General features: G+C 53.0%; 1 protein-coding gene across 1 annotated transcript; it reads left to right on the top strand.

Annotated features, from left to right (window-relative positions):
• The first annotated feature begins 4,476 nt into the window (after positions 1-4,476).
• On the top strand, positions 4,477-6,078 carry SST (somatostatin). Its single transcript, XM_026093512.2, has 2 exons — positions 4,477-4,682; positions 5,565-6,078. The coding sequence occupies exons 1-2, from the start codon at positions 4,545-4,547 to the stop codon at positions 5,775-5,777; spliced, it is 351 nt and encodes a 116-aa protein (XP_025949297.1). The 5' UTR covers positions 4,477-4,544; the 3' UTR covers positions 5,778-6,078.
• Positions 6,079-12,156: the final 6,078 nt, after the last annotated feature.

Raw genomic sequence — 12,156 nt, 5'->3', positions numbered from 1 at the left:
GGCTTTGGTGGGTTTCCTCGCCACCCTTCAGAGCAGGCTGCGCTTCCAGAGACAGGGTTTTCCCGCAGGTGAGGGATTTCATGGCCCCAGCTCTCAGAGTGCAGCTCAGCACTACAAGGTAGCTGAGTGCTGCAGCATAAAAAAAACTTTTTTCACTGCTGGCAAGGCAGTGATATGTAGCTGAGAGAGTCTAGAGAGCATTTTGTAGGTGATAGCTTGGGAGATGAGGTGCAAAGAGAGCCAGTCTTGTGGCCGCTGTGACAGCAGAGGGCATGCTTTGCCAGCGCAGTGCTGCATGTGCAGGCTGCACGCTCAGTCCCATGGACTGCCGGCCTCCTCTGGGTTTGTGGAATGAGCTGGGAACCTGGGTGTAAGGAATTCAATGCAACTCAATTGTTTGCAAAGCCTCATGCCCCACAGCGCTGTGGCAGAAAGAAAGGAACACAGTCGTCGTCACTGCAGCTGAGGGGATGATGGATTTATCCAGCTGGAGAATGAACTGAAAAAAATCCAGAACATGCTGGTACCAAAGAGGACCTGGGGGAATGGGGTTGGTAAATGCATCTGCACCTTCCTCACCCCTCACTGGCTGGGCTGGAGTCGCAGAGAGGTCTTGTACTCTGGCTATACCCCTTCCCAAGGAGTCCATGTTGGGAGAAAGTCTGAAGAGGTATGGGGTAGATGGACTTTCTTTCTCCTTTCTCCCACTGCTTGTTTTCCTCAGATCAGCACAAGACAGTTTTCTAATCCAAAGTGCATGTTTTACATCTTCAATTAAATTGTATTTTTCCTTTAGGTCTTTTTTGAAATGAAATGCCAACATTTTTCAACTGGAGAATACCAGGGTGATTCTCTCAAATTCTACCTGAAGGCACCAAGAATTTTGTTTGTCTCAACATTTTATCCAGGAATGATGCTTAGATCTAACAGGAACTAAGCTTCTTTCCTTTAGAACAGGTCAAGACATCTCTAAAGAACTTTTCCACCAGACCCTGGCTCTGGTCCTGCCTCCACCAGCTGCACAATCTCAGGCTAATCCCAGGAGGGGAAAACGAGCCTTCCCGAGGCTGACGGGGTACAGGACCAGAGAGCAGCAAACAAATGTACCTTTGCTTTCCGCAGTTAAATGTCTGAAGTTCAGTGAGCCAAATCTAGGACATTGCCTTGCATTTATATTTTTCCTATTGCTAGAAGGCATCAGCACAATTCCTCCAGCCTCTCCTAGGCAGAGGTGGGAGCAGGGGCACAGCCGCTCAGCTCCAGTGAAGCACAGCCTGGCAGAGTCACAGCCAACCTGGACTTTCAACCCTGTCCTCATGTGACTGGAAGGGCAACAGTAGCCAGGGACACCATCAAAATCAGGCACCCCCAAAGGGTCTGAGGGTTTGCACTTGCCTGGGACTAGTCTGTAGGGACCACACATCTCTCCAGCTGCAGGGACATTCCTCCTAGCCCAAAGCCCTGTGTGACATTACTGCTCTCCAGGCAAGGTGCTTTGCACTGCCAGATGGCCAGGAAAGATTGACAGGGCAGGGTTGGGATGGATGGACGCTGAAATCCAAGCTAAGGGGTGGGCGATGACAAGGGCCATCAAGGAACAGACCTGGGCTGAAAGCCTTTTGCAGGGCTGAACTCATGCAGACAGAGGTGCTGCAGGTAACGGGCACAGAGCAGTCTGGGTTTGGGCAGGATATCAAGAATGGCCTCTCAAAGCCCTCTGAGAGCTTGAGTCTGAGATCCCGTCCATTTTACACCAGTACGACCATATCAGCATCCTAGAAACAACCCTGCTGACCAGCCCAGATCCCACCCATCTCAGATAAGCTGAGCTCCACACCTCTGCAAAATCCCCTGCAACATCTCTGAGTCCAGCTGGCCCCACACAAAGCTGGAAGGAAACAGAGGATGGGGAAGCTGTCAAAGAGTTCATTCCTGCACTGTGCCAACTCCTGCGGCTTCTAGGACCATACTGATTTGCAGAACAGCCCAGCTGGTGCTGAAACAGAGTGCTGCTGTCCTTCCCTCCCATGAACCAGTCTGAGTCTGTACTCCAGCCCTTTGCTGTATCCTGGGAAAAACAAACGCTGAACTGATTCCTACTGCAAATCAGTGTAGAACTGCTGCAGCTTAAGGAGCTGGTAACCATTCCTCCCCAGCCAGGAGTGATGGGTGATCCTCATGCTCCCTTCCCTGTGGGGTGGCAAGCTGAAAGGCAAAAGAGTGCAGGGCTGGCAAGTCACCTGGTGTATGAAATAGCAGGGGACAATTGGTAATGGCTTTCATCAGCCACTGGGAGTTTGAAATAACCCAGTGCTGTTCCCCATTTCCATCTCTGCTCCTCTTCGATATGGCACCTGAGTGGGCTGCTCTGCCATGGGATACGGGAGCAGCTGTCTGGGAGCTGGAGCTTTTGCAAAACGGGCCCAAACAGGCATTGCAATGTGGGCACAGCTGAATTGTGCTGTGCCAAGGGTGAAGGCATGGGGGCTACAAACCCAAGCCTTTTCCAATGCAGGCAAATTGGAGGAGCCCAGCTTGCTGCTACTGGCACAGCTAGGAGGAGCAGGGAAATTACTGCTGCTGCTGGGCAAAACCAGCCCTAGAAAATCCCTCTTGAAGGCAGCAGTGGCCAACCTGGCACTGCAGGACTTTGGCATAGCAAGGGAGACAAGAAGGCCAGGGTAGGTTAGCTGCCCTGGCATCTGCTGCCCATGGCCATTTGGCATGCCCAGGAGGGCTCCTGCTCCTTTGGCTGCAGAAGGAAGGAGATACTGGTCCAGCTGCTAGCACAGGGACACAGTGGAGAGGGCAGGGGCTGGGAGTCAGGACTTTTGGAGCAGTCTGCCCTTCTTGGATCCAAATCATTCCTGTTGGCCTTGGCAGGAGCCTCTGTCCTGTGTCAGGGGCCTGAAACAAGGGAATGTGCCTGAACACTGAGCAAGGGCTGACTCCTCTCTACCACCTCCTCCCAGAGTGAGACCAGTGAGTCCCAGGAGTGCGGGGCTTGGTCCTGCTCAGGTCAGGCAGCTGGTGAGGCTGTGAGGAAGGCTGGCTGTGAAAGCTGCCTAAGTCAACTAGCCGCACAAGGCTTCCTGGGTAACCGTGGAAAGTTGCAGACACCTGTGTAGAGGAAAGAGAGGCATGATCTTTGGAGGGTGGTGCCCAAAGGTCTGTCTAGTCTCCTAGCCAGTGGCCACCACCAATTGCTCTAGCTGGACTCTGAAGCAGAGCAGGAATATCTTGATACATGCTTCATGAGCCCAACCTCAGCAAATCCAGTCAGCAGCACTAGGGTCTGGGGCAGTTGGGAGTGGGGGGATTGGTTAATTGAATATGAAATGAAAATGTCATTTTGGAGATTTCTGGAGAGCCTTGCACTGTACTTGGGTCCTTGCCTGTGCTGTACTGACCCCACAAGCTTTTGACTTTCCCCCGCTGGAATCTAGGAGGAGAGAAAACCTCTGATACCACCTTGTCCGGATGGTGGTGAAGACCCTTTCCTGCACAGCCTGCTCTGCCCCTGCCACCTGCCTAGATGGGTGGGAGATGGCTGGAGAGGCACAGCCTTCAGCGTGACAGGGCCTTGCAGCCTGTTTCCCCAGTGGGGCATCAGCTGACCTATGGGGACAGGCTGGAAGCCTGAGGGATTTTTATCATCCCATCAGACCTGACACATCCCCAAATCTAATGGCCACAGGGCCTCCGGGGGGATGGGGGGACATGTGCCCTGCAGACTCAGCTGGGAGCCTGCAAGCCTGATGGAGGCACCTGTTTGGCATTGCCTTCCCGAGCTGCAAAGATCTCGCGGAGCCAGACACACTCCAGGCAGGCTGTGGGCTGGGAGTGCAGCTGCCCCGATGGCAGTGGCAGAGCCGGCCTGGGTGGTCTGGGCAAGGGCTGGTGCCCGAGAGCCCTGCAGGGGCCCAAGAGGCAGAACGAATCGGGGGCAGCTCAACTTCCCTCACTCCCTGCTAGACCCGGGGGCCAATCCCCCCTCAAGAGGACCTTTGGGGGCCGTTTGCAGTTTCCTGGGCTCTGCAGACATTTCTTACCCGATGCGGTGGGCAGCCCAGCCAGAGCTCGAGGCTTTGGCACCAGAGCCCCTTGGGACCCAGCCCTCCGGGAAGGAGGGAGGTCAGACCCCTGGCGAGGGCTGCACACAGCCAGGGCTCCCCCCACACCGCTTGTGGTTGGGGAGAGGCGGGGGGGGGCAAGCAGTGTCGGGGACGGGGGGGGACCAGCCCCCTCACCGCGGGGGCGGCAGTTCAAAGAGAAAACCCTCCGGGGGGCTCCCGGGTGGCACGGTGGGCGCCGGGCCGGCCCCTCGGCTGAGCGGAGCATCCCCGGCCCCCGGCCCCCGGGCAGGGACCCACCCCCCGGCGGCGCGGGGCGAGGGGGGCGCCCCCGCCTTGACGTCAGGAGAAGGGTTTATAAAGGCGGCCGGGCGGCCCGGAGATCCCCAACGCCGGAGCCGGAGCCGGAGCCGCCGCGGAGCCGCCAGCGCCTCCCCGCCGCCGCCTCTCCGCGCCCGACCCGCCGGCGAGATGCTGTCGTGCCGCCTCCAGTGCGCCCTGGCCCTGCTCTCCCTCGCCCTGGCCCTCGGCACCGTCTCGGCCGCCCCCTCGGACCCCCGGCTCCGGCAGTTCCTGCAGAAGTCCCTGGCTGCCGCGGCCGGGAAGCAGGTGAGAGCCCCGCGACGGGGCGGGCTGCAGGCAGCCCCAGCCCGGCAGCTCCCGGGCACCCCGCCGGAGACCCCCGGCACCCCCGCTGCGGACCCCCCTGCTCCCCGCTGCAGACGCTGCTTCCCGCCGCGGCTGAGCCGGTGCCGAGCTGCCGGGCAGGGTGCCGAACTGGACGGGCTGGGGGCAGGAAGGGACCCCCCCACCCAGCCCTATGCTGGAGGGACCAAGGAGCAGCCGGGGCCGGGGTGGGGGGCAGAGCCTGGTGGATATCCAGGGGATCCTCCACGGTGCTGAACTGGGGCAGCTGCTCAGGGGAGGTGGGGAGGGTCTTGGGCCATGGCAAGGGGGCAGCCAGGGCTTGGAGGGAAAAAAGGAAAAAGATCCCCCAGGGAGAGGGTACCCCCGGCTCAGCCTGCCCTGTGAGCACAGGGACCTGCACTCGCTTCCCCACTGAATACCTTTCCCAAAGACCTGCCCCGTGTCGCAGTAGCAGCAAGGTTCAGCCTCACGGCATCCTTGTTGAGCACAGCACAGCGAGCAGGACCAGTGGGCAAGGAAGAGGAGGCAGGGTGGTGTACGGGTGAGTTATTTCCCTGCCACGGCCAGGGTGTTGGTTTCTTTGGGAAGCCAGGTAGATGGCAGCGCATGGTGGAGGTGCTTGGTGATCATTTATGGCTTATTTTGCAGGCACAGCAGCTTCATAACAGCTGTCGGTCTGGACTATGTTTGGAAAGATGTGGCTTCCCTCTTCTTTAAGAGCTATGTGTGTCTCTAATCTTGGTGCAAAGGTGTTTTAGAGGGATGCAGCACTGAGTTCCCTAAAGTCAGAGGCTAACTGTGCTCTCTCTCTTCCTCTCCCTCTTTCTTTCTCTTTTCCCGAAGGAACTGGCCAAGTACTTTTTGGCAGAACTGCTCTCAGAACCAAGCCAGACAGAAAATGAAGCCCTGGAGTCTGAGGACTTGTCCCGAGGGGCTGAGCAGGATGAAGTGAGACTGGAGCTGGAACGTTCGGCGAACTCAAACCCTGCTTTGGCACCCCGGGAACGCAAAGCGGGCTGCAAAAACTTCTTCTGGAAAACGTTCACATCCTGTTAGCTTTTGAAACCCACCTTTCCTCCTCATCCATCCCTGCCTTCTTCCTAGTCCCCAACCCTGAGCAGAACCTTCACCATAAAAGGCGAAGACTGTAAATACACGATCCACAACAATGGTGAAATTAAACAAGGAAAATTTGAGTTTGATTTCAAGTTGTTTTAATAAAACTTTCTGTTCCAATTGTACACGATGTGCTTGAGTTGTGATTTCTGACTAGTTCTTTAATGACATGCACCCTGCAACTCTCTCAGATGTACTATTTTTAATTCTTTGTTGCAATAAAGTTTATGTTTCAAATGGTGATGCTGAGAGTTGTTGGTCACTGACAAAACCGAAGTCACTTCTTTGAAACGCCTGTCTTTGAGATGCCACCCATCTCTGGGCAGCAACAGCAAACAGCCGTGCAGCCTCCATACGTGAGCGCGCACACACACACAAACACACACACACACATAATCTCTTAAAGTGAAGGTTTTTTTGCTGGGATTTTCCCAAGGGACCTAGAAGCACGGTGGTATGTATGTTAGATATAAAATGCCTGTAATTGTGGTTGAGTCAAACATACAATGCTGGCACTTCTGTCCTCCTCCCAGTCTAGAGGATTTACCCACATCACCAGAGACATCATTGTAAAACATAGCTGTGTACTACGAGTGACAGGGATCATAAAAGGGTTCCTCGTACGAGTTTACCCCACACATACATTATTCATTCCACAGCGACAAACACTAAAAATGTTTTCTTTCCTAGTATATTTTACTCCTGTAACATCCCTGACAAACCCTGCTTCTAAAACTCTTTCAGAAAGTTTTCCTTTGTCCTACCTACTGTGCAGGGGGAGGTTTTGCATCCCTGTAGAGTCAGGCTGTTAAACCCATTTCTATCGGCCTCTCTCCACTGAATAAACTGTCTGCAGCAGCTTTCCTACACGCTACATCATCATTAGCGACAGCATTAGAAGGGTCAAAAAGGGCAGGAGATGCTGTCAGGAAAAAGAGGCACTTTTCTCAATGGAAAAGAAATTCTTCAACCTTTTCCAGAAAGTCTCCTCTCTTTCTAGCCAAGCTGGTTTGTGGCTCACATAATCACGAGCAAGTTAGAGATGTAAAGTATGATCCTGCATGGGGGCAAGTGTCATTTTGATGAGAATCCATCACTAGGGAGTAAAGATAAATATTTTGTAGCCACCACTTCTGAGAGGAATAGGAGATCTTCAAGAGGTATTCATGGGCAGTGGACTGAGCATGAACCCACACGGAGGTGGATTTCCCAGCTGAGTGCAGGTTAAGTTGCCGCTGGTATGTGCTGAACGTGGCTCTTTGTGGGGCATCATACTCAATGGATCACGGGCTGTTGTCTTCATTCTGAGTCGGCGACCCCTTTCCCTACAGGTGGGGGCATCTGAGGATGACATCTGAGAATGGGGAGTGTGGATCCCTTGTCACTGGGAACTGCAGGGGCACCAGTGAAGAAATCCAAGCCCTGCCATGCTCACTTGCAGCAGGACTCAGCTGGGCTGAGCCAAACCGCAACAGGCAAAGGCTGCAGGGGATGTACATGGGGAGGGGAGCTGCTGGTGCTGGCACGACCGAGCACCAGGGGCAGGCCCAGGGCTGTCCTCTCCTCCTGGAGCAGAGCACACGCGGCTGCTGCCTGTTCCCCAGCAGGGCTGAGGGCTCCCAATCCCCACCTGACTGCTGCTGGGGAAGACTGTTCCTGCACCAGCAGAAGCTTTGCTGTGGCATGATCCTGCTCCTCCCCGGCTCTGTCCTGTTGGCTCTGCTGAGTCCCGCAGGGTGGGCTCCAGTCAGGCAACTCAGCAGTGCATGGGGACAAGCAGTTGGGAGAGAGGCTCTTCTTGCCCCTTCACTCTACTGCGTGGAAGGAAAATGTCATGCCAGCCTGAGCCACCAGGTTGTCCCAGGACCATCAGTTCTCCACGCTATCAGGAGAGAGCATAAAGGGCAGAGACAGCTCTCAGCGGGGACTACTGCAGGTGCTGGACTGGACCCCACCAGATTTCCTCCCCTGCAGGACCTTCAGCAAAAAGGAAATCAGAGCCACACGGGAGCTCCTGGGACCTGCCTGTCCTCCCATCCTTGCCAGAAGGGTAGAGCAGGGCTAGGGCCTCCCAGGGTGATCTGAGGAAATGCACTCAGCACCCAGCTCTGTCCCTGAACTTCTGCTCCCCTGTGTGCAGTGAGGTTAACAGCACTACCCTCCTTGCTGGAGCTGGAAGTGTTGCAGACTGGGAGATCTTGGAGACTGTAGAAAGGGATGGTGATTCTCACAGCTCTTTGGGGGACAGGGGAAGACAGCTGTGGTGGCTGGTACACAGGACACACTTTTTACACCCTGGACTGTTGTGGCTGGTACAGCTGTGGCAGATGCAGTATTAACCCATCTCTGGGAGAGGGCAGAGCGGTGAGAAAGGGAGCCCCTTTGACAGTGTGGAGACAGGCTCTCTGAGTGGAGAGCAATAGTCCTATGTCACACCTGATCCCTTTGCTGCTGCATATCATCAAGCGAACAGATTTTAGGGGACTCGCTGAAGCAGAGCATTCCCTATCCCTGGCTGCTCGCTCCTGCTTTAGCAGAGGTTCTCCAGAGCTTCCAAGAAAACCAGCTGATTCTTCAGTGCTGAGACAGCGGTAAGACAGGAGCTGGAGGAACTGAAAGGAGCTGGAAGTGCCAAGGGCTTGAGTATTCTAATGCGCTGAGTCCATCTTTCATGGGATATAAATAGATCGCTACTTGTCTGAGGTTCTTCCTCTTGGTCACTATGCTCAGACAGTGCTTTGAGGGGAGTTTAATCCTGCCAATCGTTAGAGTGAAACCCATCACATATACGGATACAAAAGATCTTCAAGCACAAGCAGGAACTAAATACAGAGTGATTCACATGCTCTAACACCAGCTTGTTTCAGGAATGCAGCTGGCGTCACGGCACAGCAGCGTCTGCAAAGCTTAATGAAGATATACTGGTGGAGGCACAAGTGAATGCCTTCAGTTCAGAGGCAGAAAGACAAACCTGCTATTTCAGCCAACTCAGGGGCTCCTGGAGGCTGGGAAGACAGCTTCCAGGGCATTAAGGTACAGTATCACCACGTGTAGTTGTGCTGCAGCAACACCAGCCATCCCTAGTGCTGGGAGCTGTACGAACACGATGCAGGACAAAGTCTTGCTCTGCAGAGCTAAAAAGACTGGAAAGACAAAGCAAGATGTATTGCTTCTCTTTGATAGATGGGAATTATGGGCTAAAGAGATTAAATGGCTATATTTAATCCCTAGCTACACAGCCATGAAACTGAGCCACTGCACAGTGTCTTGGACCAGGAGTACTCTTGCTGGGTGGGATCAAATCTGGGATGAGAGCACATAAGTATGGGTCAGCTCTGATGGGCCAGAGCTGCCACAGTGCAGTTTTCAAATGAGGCTTTTGAGCGAGGTCTCTACATTGGCCTGACTGAGCATGTACTGAATGGGAGGAGTTAGGGGTTGTGATGTACGTGCAGAACTGATTCATCTCTCCTGTTGCACTTGGTGTCACCAGCAGACCCAGAGCAATCCCCGCTCCAGCAGGTATCCTCAGCCCAGTGATTCATCTGAGACAGTGCAGGGAAATGTCTGTGAGGAACCACATAAAAGGGCTTGAAAAGGATGGCCAAAGAGTGGCATTAAATGAAAACCAGAAAAGATTGTATAGGGCCTGGAAGCAGACATCTCCCTAATGGGAAGTCAGTGATGATTTCAGTCCTCCCCAGAAGCAAACCCTCCTAGCAATGATGCCAGGGAGGGTCATTCACCCTAGCAAACAGGTCAGTCTTCTTTTTTTTTTTTTTTTTTGGTGTGAAGCCCAAACAGGTTGAAATGGTCTTTGCAGTGGTCCACAAGAAATACTTCTGCAGTCTAAATTTCATAGCATAGGTGCACTCTGCCATCAGGTTACTCTTTTTGGCTGTACACCTCGGCTGAGATCTGCTGTCTTCAGTGCATATGTGATGACTCACCTACTTCCCATCACAGCCCTACAGTGGAAAGGCCGAGCAGTAGCTGCCTTTCCCAGCAGCTGGGGGAGGACTGACACTGTCAGACACTCACAGTGGGGCACTGACCCTCAGTCCGTCCCATCCCTGCACACGCTGCACTCGCTGACATCTTTCTTTGACAACAGTGCTTTTGAGGTTATACTTCCCTGTGGACTTCCAGGAAACCCCCTGGGCTTGTTTTAGCTATTTATACAGTCATCACAAGAAAGGAAACCTCAGAATTAGCCCCGTCGCATTTCCATATCGAGGAGCACAGATCCTATGCTGGGGCACAGCTGGTTATTTCCAGTCTCCAAAAGGCCCTGCTCAGAGCAGACATATCCAATTGCTTTGCCATCTTGTTACCAAGCACAGCGATGAATGGGGCTCTCAGACAAGCCTGGAGCAGGCTGCTCTGAAAAGAGCGAGAGCCTGGACCTGGACCCTCGAGCCTGACTATCTTGCACTGTAAGAGGCTCCATGCTGTCTTTGCATTTATTCTGCCTCTGTAGCTCCTAGCAAGCATTAGAGCCGACTCACCATTGCTCTAATCTGCAGCCGCCAGGAGAGTCTCAGACTCCTAGGGCTCTGCTTTCACCACAGGAATCTTCTTCCCTTTGATCCTGTCAAATTCCCAGCACCTCTGGAGAGCACTGCAGCAGTCTCCAATCCCCCTATATGGGTTGGCATCAGGTGTTTGGAAAGAAGCACTTGCTGCTGTGACCGAGCCCTAATTCTCTGAACACAAGGCAGCAGGATGTTTACTGACCAGGGCGAAAAGCTATACCTAGGCAATAAAAGTTATTATGATAAAGGAACAGACTGTACTTTTCTCCTCTCTGAACACCTTCTGATTCTTTAACAGCTTCTCACCAAAATAATGTAATAAAACTACTTTACACTGAGCATTTTCTTCTCCTTTATTTTATTAGTGAATCATTTGGTACTTTTTGTCAACACCTAATTATACACCCTACAATAACTATTTGGTCAGATGCTGTGAGTACCTCAAAAGACTTTTTGGATCCAAACCTCAGGAGATTTACCCCATAAATGACTCACAGAATGCAAAATATTAACAGGGTCTCAAAAAAAAACCAAGTTCATTTCTTTCTTATACAGATAGAAAAGAAGCTACTTTGTGCCATGAACTAAGATTTCCAACATCGTCTGACAGAGAAACACACAACTGGAGCTGAAAGTCATTCAGCTGACAAGAAGAGTTTTGTGAAGGCCCTCCATATCTCCTCTGGAAAGATTCCCTGAGAGAGAACAAAACGATGCACCCCAAACCAGGGTTTGTTCATCACCTGTGTTCCCTGCAGGGGCAGGCAGCGAGAGACGTGGTGCTGCACACACCTTCAGAGCATCCCTCCTGATGCCCTTGCTCCCCACCTCGTCCTCATTTGCAGCCTGTAGTTTGACACACTCCCGTCCTCTCAGGAAGGAAACGGTCTCTGTCTCAAGCCCTGTCGCAGTGACAAAGCTACCCCTGGAGATGAGCGGAGAGATGTCCCTAGGCCTCCCTTGCTCCTGCCTCAACCTTGTTAGGCAGGCTCCCCCCCAGGGCTCAGCAGAAGTCGGTAAATCCCTCACGCCCTGGTAATAAGCTTGGGGCCGCTGTGCCAGAAGGCAGAGGGTTTTCTGCCCAGTTCCCTTACACAGTGCTGGCTCTGTGTTCTGCCTTCAAGGAAAACCTGTCCTTTTGCTCAGGATTGGGGTTTAAGAAAGAAAAGGATGCTGAGACTCCTGGAAACCAGCTGTCACATTTGTGAGGCTCTTTCATAAACCTTTGTGGCTGCCTCTTTTCTTTCCTATTTTACTTCTTATGCTCATCATAGTCTGTGATTCTTCCCAGAGGCTCAAATACAATATTTCTTTCCCTGTTGCTCTGTTCCCCATCCCCTGTTGCTGAGAGGGTGCAATGTGGGGGGACTCCCTGTTGAGGATGTGCTGAAGGATGGGGTGCACTGCAGCCAGCAGAGAGAGCCAAAGAGCACAGATTGTCCTATTTATGGTCTATACCCATGTCTGTAAGAGCAGGCACTCAGGATGGGTCCCCTCTGCGCCAGGGGCTGTACAGACCCATGACTACACCCCAGCACAGAGAGCAGGGATGGAGACAGGACTTCTGTAAACAGGAGCTTTCCCTGGAGCAGCAGTTTCAGAGGCCAGAGCTACGCGAGGAAGCAGGCAGCGCTGGTGCACCACCAAAGATTTTTTCCCCAAATTAAGTGCCTGCTTTTCATTTCTAAACAGCATTTCTCATGGCAAATTTGTCAGTTTTTATAGGTTAAAAGGAAGTTAAATAACATGAAAATAAGCAAACTGTTCTATCTAGGATTAAACCC

This window comes from Dromaius novaehollandiae, chromosome 9 (genome assembly GCF_036370855.1).
Source record: "Dromaius novaehollandiae isolate bDroNov1 chromosome 9, bDroNov1.hap1, whole genome shotgun sequence".
Lineage (NCBI taxonomy): Eukaryota > Metazoa > Chordata > Aves > Casuariiformes > Dromaiidae > Dromaius > Dromaius novaehollandiae.
This window is presented reverse-complemented; position numbering and strand designations above follow the sequence as displayed.

Bases quoted from the DNA above. Each gene is read 5' to 3' on its own strand.
- SST (XM_026093512.2), top strand. From the start codon at position 4,545: ATGCTGTCGTGCCGCCTCCAGTGCGCCCTGGCCCTGCTCTCCCTCGCC. The intron at 4,683-5,564 runs GTGAGAGCCCCG...CTTTTCCCGAAG, and splicing joins CTGCCGCGGCCGGGAAGCAG to GAACTGGCCAAGTACTTTTT.